The sequence below is a fragment of the Camponotus floridanus genome, unplaced genomic scaffold (genome assembly GCF_003227725.1).
Source record: "Camponotus floridanus strain SB8 unplaced genomic scaffold, Cflo_v7.5 scaffold7, whole genome shotgun sequence".
NCBI classification, from domain to species: domain Eukaryota; kingdom Metazoa; phylum Arthropoda; class Insecta; order Hymenoptera; family Formicidae; genus Camponotus; species Camponotus floridanus.
This window is the reverse complement of record NW_020229838.1, coordinates 2,193,600-2,210,561: the sequence shown is the minus strand read 5'-3', so window position 1 is coordinate 2,210,561 and position 16,962 is coordinate 2,193,600. Positions and strand designations below refer to the sequence as shown.

General features: G+C 33.6%; 5 protein-coding genes across 9 annotated transcripts; 3 read left to right on the top strand and 2 right to left on the bottom strand.

The window, feature by feature from the left end:
* Positions 1-1,810: 1,810 nt before the first annotated feature.
* Positions 1,811-6,294, bottom strand: LOC105256548 (protein shuttle craft). Its single transcript, XM_011266555.3, has 9 exons — positions 5,019-6,294; positions 4,746-4,919; positions 4,287-4,676; positions 3,880-4,161; positions 3,510-3,800; positions 2,967-3,430; positions 2,326-2,856; positions 2,158-2,264; positions 1,811-2,078 (listed from the first exon to the last, which is right to left on the bottom strand). Exons 1-9 carry the CDS (start codon positions 6,250-6,252, stop codon positions 1,973-1,975), a joined length of 3,579 nt encoding a protein of 1,192 aa, XP_011264857.1. The 5' UTR covers positions 6,253-6,294; the 3' UTR covers positions 1,811-1,972.
* A 198-nt stretch (positions 6,295-6,492) lies between these two features.
* LOC105256552 (translation initiation factor eIF-2B subunit gamma) lies at positions 6,493-10,984 on the top strand. Of its 5 annotated transcripts, none has more exons than XM_011266606.2 (5): positions 6,493-6,593; positions 9,181-9,883; positions 9,952-10,258; positions 10,432-10,670; positions 10,795-10,984. In XM_011266606.2, the coding sequence occupies exons 2-5, from the start codon at positions 9,207-9,209 to the stop codon at positions 10,949-10,951; spliced, it is 1,380 nt and encodes a 459-aa protein (XP_011264908.1). In that variant the 5' UTR covers positions 6,493-6,593; positions 9,181-9,206; the 3' UTR covers positions 10,952-10,984. The 5 variants fall into 5 exon arrangements, with proteins under 5 accessions (XP_011264908.1, XP_011264899.1, XP_011264891.1 ...); XM_011266597.2 differs by lacking the exon at positions 6,493-6,593 and adding an exon at positions 8,840-9,078; XM_011266589.2 differs by lacking the exon at positions 6,493-6,593 and adding an exon at positions 8,840-9,090.
* Positions 7,281-9,023, bottom strand: LOC105256574 (tRNA (adenine(58)-N(1))-methyltransferase non-catalytic subunit TRM6). Its single transcript, XM_011266620.3, has 2 exons — positions 8,936-9,023; positions 7,281-8,843 (listed from the first exon to the last, which is right to left on the bottom strand). The coding sequence occupies exons 1-2, from the start codon at positions 9,021-9,023 to the stop codon at positions 7,381-7,383; spliced, it is 1,551 nt and encodes a 516-aa protein (XP_011264922.2). The 3' UTR covers positions 7,281-7,380.
* A 529-nt stretch (positions 10,985-11,513) lies between the features above and the next one.
* On the top strand, positions 11,514-12,649 carry LOC105256583 (60S ribosomal protein L37). The gene is made up of 4 exons (XM_011266643.2): positions 11,514-11,596; positions 11,964-12,099; positions 12,207-12,291; positions 12,532-12,649. The coding sequence occupies exons 1-4, from the start codon at positions 11,594-11,596 to the stop codon at positions 12,581-12,583; spliced, it is 276 nt and encodes a 91-aa protein (XP_011264945.1). The 5' UTR covers positions 11,514-11,593; the 3' UTR covers positions 12,584-12,649.
* An 860-nt stretch (positions 12,650-13,509) lies between these two features.
* On the top strand, positions 13,510-14,809 carry LOC105256590 (mpv17-like protein 2). The gene is made up of 4 exons (XM_011266657.3): positions 13,510-13,721; positions 13,809-14,239; positions 14,439-14,564; positions 14,659-14,809. The coding sequence occupies exons 1-4, from the start codon at positions 13,694-13,696 to the stop codon at positions 14,674-14,676; spliced, it is 603 nt and encodes a 200-aa protein (XP_011264959.1). The 5' UTR covers positions 13,510-13,693; the 3' UTR covers positions 14,677-14,809.
* Positions 14,810-16,962: the final 2,153 nt, after the last annotated feature.

Below are 16,962 nucleotides of genomic sequence, written 5' to 3'. Positions count from 1 at the left end.
CATACTTGTTATGTATACATATTTTAATTTTTATGTATATTTTTCGTTATAAATATATATACCCACACAAATATATTAATTCTATTTATATATATCATTCCGTTATAATCTTACTGTAGAACAACCACTCACATAGCATGCATATCCAAAAGACGTCCAGAAGGTATCCAGAAGATCTCTTCGGACGATTGGACATCTTCAGGATGTCCTGTGAATGTCTTTTGAACATAGATGCTATGTGGGCAGAACAAGTGAGAAATCTAGTAATAATACTTACAGGAGCATAAAAGGTCTCTCAGTAATACTATCTGTTTGAAATTTATATATATAGTATAATAAAAGAGTAGAGTAATATATATTTAAAATTTATCATTGATGTTTCATGTGCCAAATACTCGTGTTAACTATTTTAAATGTTTACAAGAGAAAATCTTATTATTCTAACAAGAATTCTTCTACAAAAAACTATAGACATAGATAAATATTTATATACAATTGGATGTACAATAACAAAAATAACTATTGTTTTAATCAAATTGATAAGAACTTTGAAATTTTAATATATATATATATATATATATATATATATATATATATATATATATAAAATCACTATTTTTACTGATGTAAGATTGTAATGTATATCACAATTACAATAGTTAAAGTTTTCATCCAATAAAGGCTCTTTATTGTGTATATCTGATTAGAAAAGTTAATAATTTCTTAACACACATAACTGTTGGGTATATAATTAAATATAGTTACCTATATCAAATAAAGTTGTAAATTACAATAAATATTTAAAAAATAATATATTACAGTCTCAATCAAGATCAATTTTGCCATAATTCTTATTAATGAATTATAAAAGAATGCCTCTTGAAAACATTCTTGAGATACCCAAAAGTATAAAAGATATCAATTTATATCATATAGCACCTACAGAGCACTGACTTTATTCTTAGCAATACTTAACTTTGACCAAGTAAAAAGATGTCAGTTGATTTTTAGATACTTTGTACATCTACGTTCTATACGTAGTAGAATTTGTCTTATAGTAGCTGAGTAGTCAAAAATAGAATATAAAAATTTATCATTTATATCGCTATCATTTATATTACTTTATTATATTCTAGTAAAGATTATCATATTGTTATATTTAAGAAATATCAATATTATAATTAACAAGTATGTAAAAGGTTTATTGAAGAAAAGAGAATTGTGTAGAAATAAAGAGAAAAAAAACTTGAACACTTTGTTTAATATAAACAAAAATCTATAGTTGTACTTAATATATTATATCAATATGCAAAATCGATTTAAAGTAGTGAAAACTTTTTGTAATATTAAAGATTAAGTTTAAGGAGTATATATAGTTTTGGAATAATAAGAAAAATTAGAGACTATTCTCTTTTGTAGCAAAAAGAAGTATATTGTTGATTATTCTTTTCATATTACATTTTTTTGCATGCCATTTTTATATTCTATTTAACTCTTTCGTGACCGAATTAATTTTTATTTCCTGTATTACTGTAATAACTGTTTTATTTTCTAGTATACTGCCGTTCCAGTGGGAAAACAAAATTGTATGTGGGACATATATATCCCACTGGTCACGAAAGGGTTAACAAGAATATATCGTTCAAATGTTCTGGAAATTATATAATAAAATAATATCTTTCCTGCTAATAATTAATCCATCAAAATCTTTATAGACATAAAAAACCTTTCTATTATTGTTAAATTTTTATAGTATAAACCTAATGAATTTGCCTTTAATTAAAACTTACATTCAATATGAAAAAAAAGAAAAACAAATCGAAAATGACTGATAACAATATAATGTTTTACATTTCTACTTACAAAATCACCATATTCATTGTATAATTACAATTGTATCAGAACTTCATTTATGATACACATTATACAGCTCATTATACAGTTGTATGCTATACATTAATTATTTACCGATTCATCCTTGATAGTCGAAGTAATCTATCTCTTTATCAGATGTTTTTGCAGTTGATGGTGATGGTAATGATTTCTGATTCTGTTTTACGGGTAACGAAAGAACAGTCCTACAATACAATTATATAATTATATTTTGTATTTTTATTTAATCACAATATATGACTATTGTGAACGCAAATATCTTACTTTGTAGAATTATTTCCCTTAGAAGCGTTAAGTACCGGTCCTGGAACTTTTCTTTGTCCTTTCTCCCGCTGCACCACTTCTAATAAACTATAGCTTGGTAGCCAACACTGCAATGGGATATATTTATTATAAAGATGATGCGTTGAACTTAAATAAATGATCTCTCACCTTATCTTTCACAGCAGTGGCAACGACATTTCTTTTCGGTTCCTCGTCATATGCTTGACTCTCGCAACCAAAGTGTTGACATGACTCATGCACGAAATGGCGCTTTTCTCTGTTCATAACATCGAATGAATAACTTCGAGATTTCTGCTTAGATGTTTTCGCTTTTTGGACCAATTCCGTCAATTTGTCATGAACCATTTGGCAAAAATGCGGATCTTTCTTGACCCATTGTTTCATGTAATCTGTATATCTGGGCATTAACTTGCCGCTCAAATCAGGATTGACGATTTGTAATCCCAGTGCAAGTCTCCTGTTTCTCTCTATTGTTTTACACTCATCATTGCATTCCAAGGTCTTTAGCTGATTCTGTTTCTTTGCGCCTTGCCCGAATACTTCTTCTAAATCGACGGAATGACCGAGTTGCATATCGGCCATTTTACTGGCTAGTATGTTGCTCGCTATTCGTTGATATTCTCGTGCATTATCCGCGCAAACACGACTCATAGTTCTGTGTCCACACTGACATGTAACCTGCAATATAATAAAAGATATAGGATGTAAAAATTCTCGAATGATTTCGTCATGCTTGCAATTCTCTTTGCATACTTCTAATTACTTGATATATAATGAGTTATTCTTACCTTAACCATCTCTTTGCAAGGCATATCTGGACACTTGCCTTCGTGGCATGGAGCAGCACAGATATGTCCGCACAGTTCCCTCGTTGTGTTACAAGGTTGTATACATTGTTGTTCGGGTCTTTCACACGGCCCGGCGTGACACATTGTGATGCACTTATGCCGTCCGCATGTCAGTGGCTTGTTACACGATAAACCGCACGAGATCTCCTTTACGTGGCACGGTACAGCTTTCCTAAGTTCGTGTTTACCGTGGCACCATCTCTGAGTCAAAACGCCACAAGGCGGACACGTGGGCTCGCTGTGACAATTGTGCAGCACCTCGTGATCGCAGGAATGCTCGCGGGAACATGGTCGATTGCAAGCGGGCCTTCTCGTCCCGCACGGTACTGGTGGATAGATCACCTCAGCATCGCATTCGCAGTACAGCTCTTCGAAACTACTCTGCCAACAAGACGAACATCTCCCTGTCGACGAAAGAAGAAATTCGTTTCTCGCCTTGCGATCCGATACTATGCACGAATATACGATTGCAATAAAACTTACCCATGTGACATCTCTCTTGACACTTGTGCCGACCGCAGCTCAATGTTTTCGAACATGGCAATGGACAGATGTGCTCGATATCGATGCAACATAGCTGATTGCAGTAATGTTTGCCGCAAGATCGTTTCTTCTTGCAACGCTTTTCGCAGCGCGCATCGTCGGCTTTACTCGTCAGGTCCTTGCAAGCGATCTCGCGGTCCATGTTACCGCATCGACACTTGACATTGGTGTTCAAATCGCAGTCCGGACATTCATCGACGTGACATAGTGCCTTGCAGATGTGTGGATTACCTGCGCGAACAAAATCATGTACTAAATATATTGATATGATAATAAAATGGAAAGTGTGTAATATTTTTCAGATGCTTACTAGGCTGGCCGCACTTCAAACGTTTAGAACAGATTTTGTCACAGGTAGGCACAGGATCCAAGCAACTTTCTCTCTTTTCTGTTAATGGTGTCTGACCACAACAGCACGTCGTGACTCTCTCGGGCGTCAAGGAGCAAGGTTCGCATGCTTCCGAATGGCAGATTTTTTGGCAATAATGTTTCTCACAATCCAATGGTTTGTTACAAATATTATTACAGGAATATGTATCTGTGACATTAGCTCGGCAAGGTACCTCCTGAGTATTTTTACCACAAAAACAGGCTAAACAAAAATGAAAAACAAAAGTATTACAATTATATATTGATTTCTCATGCTAACTTTTATCCATTACAATCTTAATATAATGTCTTAAAAATGAAATATATATTAGAGCACAAAAATATTACTTTGTTGCACGGTTTTGTCGCAAGGCCCGCATTCTCCCTGATGACACTTTCTCCGACAGGTATGTTTGCCGCATGACAAGTTCTTTTCACATATCGAATCGCACTGCAATAATTGCTGACCGCTGCACAGCAGTATTTTCGACATTTTTCCGCAGCCACAATACTTGGTCACCATCGTCACGCATTGTGGACAAGAGCCGGGATGGCAGAGCAGATTACATTTGTGTGTACAATTGTTCTTGGATAGATTTCGACCACAGATCTCGCCACACGAGTGTGCCACGTCCCTACGATTCCATTCCGGCATCTTTCTCTTTCCACAAAAACAGAAATAATCCTCTGGTACGAGAAAACTAATATCCCGGCAGGCTGGGCACTTCCAACTGTTCTCTAAAATTCATATTTCATAATTTGTCATAACAACAAGAAGTATTATGAAGAAGTATTATTCTTACTTACCGCTCTGAGACGATTTAGCCCATTTTTTAATACATTTTAAATGTAATACATGACAACAGTTACTACAGGACCAAACATAGTCACTTTGCTTGATATGCTCATAACAAACTAAACATTCTAATATTCCCTTGTTCAATTGCTCTGTCAATCTTTCCCTTTGACTAGCATCATCATCTGACAAGAATAAAATAAAATAATTTTATATATATATATATATATATATATATTGTTTTATATAATAATTTAATTTTGATAAAAATTGTATAATCTTACCAATTTTATGTTTTTTCTTTATATTTTTTCCTTGTACTCGTGCTATCTCGTTATCTTCTGTCTTATCTCTCCAATTTTCCAAGTTCCTCTCTTTGTGATTTGCTGTCACCTCATTGTTTTTTTTATGCATATACTTTGTAGCTGCAGTTTTATATTTATTATCAGATTCAGACTGTACATCATCAGAATTGTATTTATAATAATGTTTATATTTATAATTATATTTATGATAATTAGATGCATTAGTGTGGTCAGTGAATTGCTTAGATTTATTTCGTTGTGTCTCAAGAATTTGCAAGGAAGTATTTTTCTCTGTGTCATTATCCTTGCATGTACCCTCTCTGTTTTTACCAACATCTGAAGACGAGTCATTCTCCTGAAATCCTTTAGCAGAGGGTTTATTTTCCTTGCTATCAAACGAATCACTGAGTTCAGTTGTAGGTGTACGAGCTTTTCCATCAGCATATTGTTCAACATATAATGCATCTGATTGATACCTTCTATTATAATATTTTCCATTCTGAAATTTATTGTAATTTCTCCCATTTCTCTGAGTATCCCTGTATTTAGATCTTGATGGTATTTGTGCATCTTGTGGATTCTTTTGCCAATAATTTACATCCCTTCTATTATCATAGCGTCTTTCACCCTTGTATCTATTATCTGATGTATACTTGTGAAATGATCTTGGCCTGAAATCCTGCGCATCAAAACTACCTCCAGCCATGTTATTATAATCGTCCTTTTTACTAAATCTGTCCTTCTTATTCAATCTAATACTGTTTGGCACGAATTCGTTGGCTGTAGCGTGTAAATTTGAGTTTTGCACTATGCTGGACTGGATGGTATCGCCTTTTGACGTAGTGAATGTCGTCAAGCTGATCGTTCTGTTGCCCTTGGATCTCGGCTTGTGATTGTCACGGAAGAAGGGCGCTTTATGCGAATTATTCGACGTTTGCGAGCCGCCTGGGACGGACGACGTGCTTGGCAGTATGTGTTCCTGATAGGTATTTTCTAAAGGCACCATATTCGACGGATGCTGATAGAAAGGGTCGGCGGATCCGTCCTGCTCGTACACTGGTCGACCACCTGCTCCCGGATAGTAGCACCTCGCGGAGACGTCTTGCAGATATGCCGAGTTGTCGTCGAGGTACATCCAGTTGTCTCGCGTGGCACAGGCGTCTCGGGCGGAATAATTCGGATCGTCTGGGAACGAGCCGTCCCAAGTGGCCATCGCGATTATTACACAGCAATGCGAAACTTGACGCAATACCAATGACGGTTAATGATGATGTAAGCACGCGGAACTCGTTATCTGTCAGCGGAGAGAAAACAGGGAAGAAAGATAGCGCGATATCGGGGATCGGCGAGCTCGCGAATTTTAATTTGCAACTCGAGATTGTCGCGCGCACGATCAGGTGTTTCGAATTTCCTCCGATCTTTTTCTAACCTAAGGAGAACGGTTTTGCCCGCGGGAGAGCTCGCGTACAAGTTACGCGATTACTGTTCGTCGGCATCCTCGTAATTTTATTCAACCGAGACAAGATTGTGGAGAGTCTACGATTCAATTTCCACGTAAGAGACAAGAGAGTGGAAGAGGACCCTCCGAACGGAGGCCTTCCGAGAATTCCGACAATGTTCGCCAAATCGCAGAGTGCGGAGAGAAGGCCAAACGAACAAGATTCTTCCGATTATGGCGCGCGATGGCGCCAGATATAGTTCTGTTTGGCGGACGCGATTTTTGTAAAATAATTATAATGAGAAAATAACAGGAAGAGAATATTTCGTCTTTCTGTTTGGCAAGTTTCTTGATTCAAAAGCTGTAGTAAAATTTATAAAATGTTGAGAAAAAAAAATTAAAAATCGAAGCAATACAAGCATTTCGTACAAATATTTACGAAGAATTTGAAATAAATACACAATACATATTATAAACAATATATTATGAAATAATATATAATTTGATAAATATTGTAATGTTGTATAACAACATGTGATAATTTTTCGATTTGTCATACATGGAAAAAAGGATTATTATTTTTCTATTTTGCTTTTTAACTTTACTTTTGAATAATATATATAGAACTTAAGCAAGTTCTCTTGCAGTTTTTAAAAAGGATAATGTAGCTCCTAAAAAATTGATTGTTTAAAAAAAGGAATTATTGCAGATTATAAAATGTATAGGAAAGTACAATAATAAATGTAAATACATGTAAAATAGAATTATTTATATTTATCTAAAAAATTATAATTTTTTCATCATTGATGTTATATATTTTATCTTTTGACATCTTTATCGAAACATACGCTGTTCAATTTTCCATATCAAAATTTATTTAAATTACGCATTTATTAAACGCTATTATCGAACTAAATATCCTGTTAAAATGTAACCACCAGTGTCACTAGTGAGTATATCAGGATGCGTCCTGTCGGGTAATACTTGATATGAACGTAAAAAGTTCGAAAACAGTTTTACATTTATTACATTGCGTTTCTGTTTAAGTTCCATATAAGTTTCTTGTAATGGCTCTCGATACGTATGAAAGATGACAAATGGTCGAGAGGCTCCCAGAAAAGGTAATAGCTCGTTTACGATATTTAAAGGATGCTCTTTCGCTATAATAGTCAAACCACGAGCCTTTGAGTTGTTCAATAAATCCAAAGCACGTTGTGTCTCCAAAAACCATTTTGGCTTCTTTGCAGGGATTGTTTCTTCGGGTTCCTCAGATTCATCGAGTTTCCGTTTCAAAGTATCAGTACCTTTCTCAGTGTTGCAACAAGAGACTATATTTTCTCTCGTGTCAGTTTCAAGCTCTGAAATTTCAATGTTCATTTGGGACATTTCGTTATTCTTGGTTTCTCCATTTGATTTTTCTGCTGATTCCTCAATATTTTGTGTTTCTTTTATATGATCAGTAATCTTCTTAGAGGATATATTGTCTAATACACTCGATTCACCTTGATAATGTAATCTCAGAAAACTATAAATATTCACCGCGATATGTCTATCTTTTAACTCCTGTGGAAAATTCATGGCCTGAACAATCGCGATTTGAGGAACATTGCCTGGATGGAAATTGATCAAGTAGCCACCGGTGTTTTCGCCTATTCTATTCAGCATAGCTGCAGCGGGTAATCCCTGACATCCGCTATCATAGAGCATGTGCAAACCATCAGCTTGTACATCGCTGTAGGACAATATCTGCGCCAGGGAGTCCATTCTCAAACCGCCGATCTTGTCGTGATTCTGTCTGAAATACACCTCGTGTAGTGACAGGATAGTAGGCCTATATATCGTCAGGAACTTGAAATACTTGCGTTCCTTCTTTTTAATGTACTTCTCCTGCGAGTACTCAGTCTTGGCCACGAAGGACGTACTGTTCTCGATGAGACTGCCGATTATCTCCTTGCCGCTCTTTCCGGACTCTTGCAACTGCAGGATCTCCTCCTTTGACAGTCTCTGCGACGTACCATCGTCGGTGATGAAACGATTGTCCTGCCCGCTCAGTTCGCCTTTCAGGTCGTCCCACGACTCCGTTCGCTCCACCAGCTTCAACGAGTACGTGTTTTTGCTGCCATGCTTCGGCACCATCTCAAATGTGCTCCAGAACGGTTTGCCGATGATCTCGTGCATCTCCACCTTCTGGTTTTTCCCTAACATCAGAGTACCATTTTCAGACACCTTGTATACTTTACTGAAGCTCTGCTTCTTGACTATCACGTGGATGCCCACCGTGATTACACTTTCCGCGGACTCGCCACTCATCGTGCCAAGAACGCTATTCGTCTTCAAAGACTCGTCGGTTTTTAGGTTAGGGGAATCTGTTACTTTTTTTAGGTTAGAACGTAATGCGAACACATGGCCGCGTGAAATCGATCATCTGATCGCGTGCTCAGTCTTTTCGTTGGGAGACTTTTCACGTAGTCGTAAATTTCAGTATCCATGATCATTGTTTTTTTCAAACCGATGTGCTTGACTTGGAACAAATAATCTGACTGCATCGCATTGAAATGAATTAGCATAAGCTAATACGTATTAGTACATTTATTGATATAGGTATTACTATAGGTACTATAGGTATTGATATAGGTATTGTCTTTCGTTGTTATTTACAAATAAGCTTTTTATAATAATATATTCTTATCTTGATTATTGTAGGCTTCTCTCTCGCATACACGAGAACAATGGTTCATTACAATGAGTTTCAAGCCATCGTGCTTGCCGGAGGGAAAGGCTCTCGTATGACAGAACTTACGGCAGGTCAACCGAAATGTTTGCTCCCAATCGCGAACGTTCCCATGATTTGGTATCCTCTGCAAATTCTCGAGCGTTCCGGATTCAAGGAAGCGATTGTGGTGGTTTCTGAATTAACAAAATTTGAAGTATCAGCGGCGTTGGATAAGTTGGGTTTAAAAATCAAGTTGGAAATTGTAGGAATCCCAGGCGCTGAGGATCTTGGGACAGCCGATTCCATCAGACTCATTCATGAAAAGATATATACAGATTTCTTGGTGATATCTTGCGATTTGATTGCAAATATCGACATATCCAAAATCTTGAATTTATACAGAAAACATAATGCGAGTATAACAGCTCTTATGCTGCCTGTCCCAAAAGTACCAGATGACTTTGTAACACCAGGTCCAAAGAGTAAACAGAAACCAGAGACAGACTTAATTGGTATCGACAATAACACAGGACGATTAGTTTTCTTGGCTTCTGCATCTGATTTTGAGGAAACATTTAATATCTCACAGAGACTCCTGAGGAGACATACTAACTTCACTGTTCACTCCAAATTGATGGATGCACATTTGTATATCATTAATAAATGGGTGTTAGACTTTTTGGTATATAATAAGTGAGTAAAATCTTAGCAATGAGAAATATTTGAAATTTAATTTAAACTTAATGAAAAATATTCCACAGAAACTTTACTACATTGAAGGGTGAACTTTTGCCATACATAGTTAGCAAACAGTTATCTAGACCTAAGTCTGTAGATGACAGAAATACTTCCATGGTGCAAGTAGACCTGAAGGAAGATATCTTTCGATTTGCAGTGGAGAAACCTTTAGACAAACTGATAAGAAAAATGTCAGCATTCAATGATCATAGCACTGATTTGGAAGAAGCATATTATGGAGATATAATACGATGTTATGGTCATATATCAAATGAAAAGTTTGGTCTTAGAGCAAACACTGTACAGATGTATCATTTTGCAAATGCTAAAGTAAGATATTAATCTTTCTAATGATAAAGATAATTTAGTATATTTAATTCTTATATATATTAATATATATTCTTTATATATATTAATTTATTTATATATTATAGTATATAAAAAATATAAAAAATTACAAGTACATAAAAAAGAGAAAGTATTAACTTTAGAATTTTGTATAGATATTAGAATGGTGGGGTGCTAATGGCAAAACTACCGAGCAATTGGCGCTACTGCCAAATATCTCGAGCACAGCGACTATACATAGTACACAAATGCAGGAATGTTACGTAGATGATAATTCGACTATTGAAGAGAAAACATCGCTTAAGCACAGTTATATTGGGTCAAACAGTGTTGTAGAATCTAAAACAAGGGTATCCCAGAGCGTGATAATGGGACATGTAACTATTAAACAAAGGTAAGTTCAAAATAGTATTGAGTATCCTGATTGAGATTTTTCTCCTCAATATGAGTAATGTCTAGGAGATTTTCTCCTCAATATAAATATGAGTACTTACAAGTTCTCTACCATCTTTTTTCAGATGTGTTATCCATAATTGTATATTATGTAATGGTTGTACCATCGAAGAAGGTACTGAATTGAAGGATTGCTTAGTCGGAGCTCAACATATTGTGACATCTGGCAGTCAACATTCTCGGGAAGTGCTCACTGATGCAGACAGGCTTATAGAATTCTAATTATATACTATTAATAATAAATGCTTACTCAAAAAAGAAAAGGTTTAATTTTGATAACCCTAAATAATGAAATAATTTTATATGTATATATTATATATATGCATATATGTATAATATAATATAATTAACTTTATAAGTTAGATTTTCAGTTTTCTAATTTAGAAAAATAAAATTTTAATTTTATTAGACGATTAGAGATTTACAAAATTATTAATTTAAATCAAATTTATAATTAAATTAATTTTGTGTAGCAATCGATTTAATTATTTCTTATTTATATAACAATACTACAAGGCTACTATAAATCTATAGTTTTATCTATAATTCTATAATTAAATTTAATTTTCTCATTTTTGCCAAACAGCCGGGAAATTATGTTAGAATGCATTCGGATTCTATAATTCTTTTGGAAAATTTTCGTTGATCTCGCCATTGGATTATGTTCCAAAATTTATTCTTAAAATGGCATTTGATTGACCAATTAAAATCAAGAAATTTTTTTAGTTCCAGTCATAAGAATAGGATTTTTGAACGCACTCTAGGGAATCGGAACGAAGGGAATTGAAATGACAGGGAATTTCGGAATAGCCTGATTAAAGGAACGATCGGACTCGGACTCTTCCTGCAGATCCTTTGCCCAAGATGGTAAGATAAATTTGTGTCGTTCAAATCAATTTATTTCGCCGTCATCTCAATAATTAGCCGATTTATCGGCATGAAAAAGATGTCTTGAATTTTAGTAGAATTAATATAAGTGAATAGTATTGGAGGAAAAAATCTTGATCTGATATACTGACACGTTACCAGTGTACAGGTTATAATAATGTTTATGCGCAGACACGTTTAAATAACGCTATAGAATTCATTTTTCACTTTGTTCGTTTAATATTAAAAAAATAAAAATTTATTGATCGTAACGTTCGCTGTCCATTTTTTTTTGTAAGTCAAATTTCGACATTGACTCCAATGTTGCAGGTTATATTCACCGTGTGTTTTTTTTTAATGTTCACAGACGAAGGGTACATCCAGTTTTGGTAAACGGCGTAATAAGACGCACACATTGTGCAGAAGATGTGGACGTAGTTCTTACCACATCCAAAAGTCGCAATGTGCTCAGTGTGGCTACCCAGCCAAGAAGATGCGTTCATGTAAGTTGCATGATAAGTTTACATAGAGGACTATCATATGTCTATTTGAGAATATATTTTAATATTCTAAATTTAATGATATTAATTGGAATTTTATTGGGTTACAGACAACTGGTCAGTTAAGGCAAAGAGGAGGAAGACCACTGGTACTGGCCGTATGCGTTATCTTAAGATTGTCCGCCGTAAATTCAAGTGAGTCATAGTGGCTAAATTTTTAAAATCTAAAAATAATTACTGAATATTAAAACGATCAATCGAGAAAAGATTAGATTTTTTGTTGCAATTTTTTGCTGCTTTCTTATTTGTTAATTATAGCTGAGATAAATTATATTAGCTTAATTATAAATGAGAGAAATGTTTTATATTATTTAATCTATGTTATAATTTATGTATATATATATTTTTGTAACTATTTCATATCTATATCTATAGGAATGGATTCAGGGAAGGCTTGCCAAAACCTAAAGCTGTTGCGGCTAAATAATGCATAAATATCCCATCTTGTTTAATTAAGTTGTATTTCGACTACCAATAAAAAATTTTAAATGAATCATTATCTTAATAAAAATTCCTTATAGTTTTACAGATGTAGAGTGGATCAATGCATCAGTAATAAAAACGTTATTTTCATGAAATGTTTGTAGTTACAATGCACAAGTTCTATATTAGTATTAAATCTCTAGTTTTACGAATACTTTTATTACGCCATCTAAATTTTCTAATTCTTTGGTTTTATAGAAAGGAAATTCGTATATTAAAATTTTTATACTAATATGTTTAAATAAGATATAGTTTAAGCGCAAGTACATCGAAGGAAAGGCTCTTCTTATCATAGTTCTATTTTTCTATCAATATATCGAGTAGCGTTTAAAACAGTTTTATAAACAGTGAGATGAGCTTTTGATAAATCTGTATCTTTGTGTATTATATCATATCAGACAAGAGAGAAAATTTGAAGAAATACGCGATCGGGAAGAGATAAGACGCGTCATTTATACTGCGCAACCTCAACGGAATTTTTAATTGCCGCGGCGTCCCGTATATTTAACGGACTTGCGATCTCATTAAACAGTACAGTTGGATACATGATGGTAACTCGAGTGATTGGTGCAGTTCTATCGTGCATTTAGAGGCGTCCGCCTATACTGCGCCTGAAGACGATTAATCTTCAATCAGCCAGTCCGAGAGTTATGCCACGCATATCTATCCAGCGAACATTCCGTCTTCACAAGCACCGAAGAATTAAGAAGAATCGCTTAATTAAATAACAACAAATTTATAAAAAGAAGAAAAACGAATTTAGAGACGAAAGCAGTCAAGGATCGAGCGTTATCCTACCGACGCATTTATTTTTATAACATATATGGCGATTCGAAAAAAATAATTTGATTCAGAAAACAGATATTTGAATTAATATTTTTTTGCATATATATAATTTACAAGAAATATTTGCGATTACAGAAGCTTTCGTTTCGAACAATCTGTTTCATCTCTATTATAATAACGAAATTTAAAACAATCCAAGTTTATATAGCAAATTATATAGGCTTTATAAAGGCAATTAAAAAGGATTTTATAATATAATTCTTTACAAATGGGTATTTTGCGTCAGCTATTGTTTGGTAAGTTTGTCTCTTGCTTTTAGATTATAATGTTCTATTTTTATTAGTAAAATAAATTTATAATTTTGCATCTTATAATATATCTAGGTAAATATCTGTTAATTACCAATACCGTGAGCTGCGGTTTAATGATGGCAACAGGGGATGTAATCCAGCAGCACAGTAAATATTGGAAGAAATATTCTCAGAAATATTTTCCGACTAGAGTTATGGCAGCATCGCCGGAGGACGAAAAGACAGCAATTTCCAACGCGCCTAAGCACGATTACACGAGAACAAGGAATATGACAGTGGTCGGACTGCTTCAAGGCCCGTTTCACCATTGGTTTTACATGATTTTAGACAGAGTTTTGCCGGGTAAAAACGCAAAATCGGTAGTTAAGAAAACGCTTCTCGATCAATCGATCGCGAGTCCTACGTGCCTGGCAATTTTTTTCGTTGGCCTCGGAATAATGGAGCATCGCAAAGTGGAGGAGATCTGCAAGGAACTGAATTTGAAGTTTTACAATACATGGAAAGTACGTATGATACAGGAAACTATCTTGGTGCTAATTAACATTTTAATAATCTTATAAAAAAACATACATCTATAATTATTAAATAATAATTAAAATGCGGAATTATATACTGAAAATTTTCTCTTATAATGTATAATGTATAATAATATACGTATAAATAATTTTTATTGCAATATTATTTATATATGTTGTATATTAGATTGATTGTTGTTTTTGGCCACCTACACAATGCATCAACTTCCTCTTTGTGCCCTTGCAATATCGAGTACTTTACATCAATGCTATGACGATGGTCTATGATATTTTTTTATCTTACATGAAATATGTAAGTATTTTTCCTATATGTTTTCATTTATCATGATATTATTGAAATTGCAAAGAAATTATAATAAAATAATATATTCTTATTTCATGTATAGGAGGCTCATTGTGAGTGATAAGAAATCTCATGACTAGACTGAATAAAGAAAGTAACTGCACAAATAATAGCTGCGAAGCATGTATTATATATGTGTTTATTGTTACTAATTATACACAATATATGCAATAAAACTCTATTAAAAGTTTCCAAGTAAAATTACTCTGTATCTTTCCGTTTCGATCCCTTATCGCAAACCCGCACCTATTTGTTGTCTGTTGATTTTATTAGATGATAAATAAATCGCTTATTAGTTCCTGTTTGCTTGGTGCGATATGTGCAAGAAACTATCGATGTCAATAAGAGCGTGGATGATATCGAAAATTCAAAAAAATATCAAGGCACAATTATAATTGTATTACAATAAGATAGCAATATTTTTCGTGATGTTTCTATTCTTAATAAATAATAATTCAATTTTTTGTTATCAATCACGTTTTATTTTATTAATCTTTAATTTTAACTCAAAATTGGAGCCTAAAGATTCGATTAAATTCAAACAAATTAAATATAACTAGTATATGATGCTTTCTACTCGAACAAATTTATTCCATGATATAATTAGTTTACATTTGAATAAATTTGAATTTTTTTGTCTTGCACAATGTGTGTCAGCATATATCATAAATTGTTTGTAAAAGTGCAACAGATATTGCGAAATATAACAGCAGCAAATAAGACCGAATTGTCTCATTGAATATGTACAACGATGTCCACATATCCTCGTCCATATCCCAAAACAATCTACGACGATATTGCTACCTTATCACGTGCAATAATCGCTCATTGAGTTTATTTATTTGCTCGACAGCTTTTGTTTGGCATTTGGCGACGACGGGATTACGCAGTCTTTAAACCAGCCAGACGCCGTCAAGAATACAAACACGATTAATGGACATAAATACAAACACACAAATAAATTCAACGTCACGCAAGACAAACAATCTATGGAAATATTCGATAACAAATTGCCATCGCTCGTCATGTTTCATCTTCATTTCTTTCATTAATGAGAACGTGATAAAAATAATCCCGGTAAGCAAAAAATCACTACAATACGTTATTCAGTAACATGTAACATTTTTAACTTTCAATATTTTTACAGCAACATTATTGTGCGACTATAGAGTAATATGTAAAAAAATATTTCGCGAAAATATAAAAAATTTTTTAAATATTTGAAGATATATTTTTTTATAAAATTTTATAAAATGTTACGTTGACTTTGTAGAAAATTTACATAAAATCAAGAATATCTGGTATTTCTTATTGAAAATAAACTTTTTTATATAGTATTTTATTGCATATTGAGTATATATGAAGAAACGCGCAATTACAAGTATCCTTACGTTTCTTTGATAAATCTGGTTAATTGATATATTTTTTTCAAATAGAAAAGATTACTGTAAAAGATTATGTACTTGTCCTATATAACTCGTACCTTTGCTTATCTCTGCTTCATCTTCTAGAATACGCGTGCAATTTAATCATAGTTTCTTATACTTTTATCAATCGACAATGTGATGGAATTTTTTCAATTTTCATTTTCGAGATAATAATCTTGATCGTGTATAATCTCTTCTTTGTATTATGTCAGTAATCTTTAGCCACGAAATTCGATTGCAACATAAATGACGAAATGGAATCTTGATAAAAGATCTCCGATGATATCGATGATTCTGAATACTTACTCATCTTTTCCACATTTATTTAAATTTCTTCTTAATCATATTTGTTTGATTCAAATGAATAAAATTACACGTACCGATAATAAAGAGAGAATTTATAAGAGTGCGTCTATAGCGAATTAATATAAATTGTTATTTGCATTATTTTTATTATACATTTTCACCCCATACTGCACAGAATATTGCAGCAATATTCTGTAATAGTTTTTGTAATAGTATTCTGTGCTCTGGTATACAACTTGCGATAATAATAATGCTAATTATAATATGTATCATAATAAAATAATTATAAAATAATATATTAATAATAGTATCACAAGGATATCGTAATAACAATAATAAAATAATATTAACAATATTAATAATAATATATCTAAAGAAAACTACGTGTGAAAGCAAATTTCCCGTTTAGCTTGATATGTTTCAAATCTGGCATTCTAGCATTCAATCTAAGCGTGCTGCGCCAAAGTATAGTCACCCAGCGCGTTCGCGCATAATAATACAATGTAACCTGTTGCATGTGTCGAAACCTAAGCGCATCGCACGTGCTCAAGTGTCTGACGTCTGTCAAGTGTCACGTTCGAATTTCGTGCCGCCATTCGTTTTTCACCTCACGT

What these genes read in the sequence shown, in the direction of transcription:
- LOC105256590 (XM_011266657.3), top strand. Translation starts at nt 13,694, where the DNA reads ATGGGTATTTTGCGTCAGCTATTGTTTG. An exon ending in TTTGCGTCAGCTATTGTTTG is followed by an intron (nt 13,722 to 13,808) that starts GTAAGTTTGTCT and finishes TAATATATCTAG; the next exon opens with GTAAATATCTGTTAATTACC. An exon ending in AGTTTTACAATACATGGAAA is followed by an intron (nt 14,240 to 14,438) that starts GTACGTATGATA and finishes GTTGTATATTAG; the next exon opens with ATTGATTGTTGTTTTTGGCC.
- LOC105256548 (XM_011266555.3), bottom strand. Translation starts at nt 6,252, where the DNA reads ATGGCCACTTGGGACGGCTCGTTCCCAGACGATCCGAATTATTCCGCC. An exon ending in AAAGAAAAAACATAAAATTG is followed by an intron (nt 4,920 to 5,018) that starts GTAAGATTATAC and finishes TATTCTTGTCAG; the next exon opens with ATGATGATGCTAGTCAAAGG. An exon ending in CTTGCAAAGAGATGGTTAAG is followed by an intron (nt 2,857 to 2,966) that starts GTAAGAATAACT and finishes ATTATATTGCAG; the next exon opens with GTTACATGTCAGTGTGGACA.
- LOC105256552 (XM_011266606.2), top strand. Translation starts at nt 9,207, where the DNA reads ATGGTTCATTACAATGAGTTTCAAGCCATCGTGCTTGCCGGAGGGAAA. An exon ending in GACTTTTTGGTATATAATAA is followed by an intron (nt 9,884 to 9,951) that starts GTGAGTAAAATC and finishes AATATTCCACAG; the next exon opens with AAACTTTACTACATTGAAGG. An exon ending in ATCATTTTGCAAATGCTAAA is followed by an intron (nt 10,259 to 10,431) that starts GTAAGATATTAA and finishes AATTTTGTATAG; the next exon opens with ATATTAGAATGGTGGGGTGC.
- LOC105256583 (XM_011266643.2), top strand. An exon ending in AGCCAAGAAGATGCGTTCAT is followed by an intron (nt 12,100 to 12,206) that starts GTAAGTTGCATG and finishes ATTGGGTTACAG; the next exon opens with ACAACTGGTCAGTTAAGGCA. An exon ending in ATTGTCCGCCGTAAATTCAA is followed by an intron (nt 12,292 to 12,531) that starts GTGAGTCATAGT and finishes CTATATCTATAG; the next exon opens with GAATGGATTCAGGGAAGGCT.
- LOC105256574 (XM_011266620.3), bottom strand. Translation starts at nt 9,023, where the DNA reads ATGCAGTCAGATTATTTGTTCCAAGTCAAGCACATCGGTTTGAAAAAA. An exon ending in AATTTACGACTACGTGAAAA is followed by an intron (nt 8,844 to 8,935) that starts GTCTCCCAACGA and finishes AAAAAGTAACAG; the next exon opens with ATTCCCCTAACCTAAAAACC.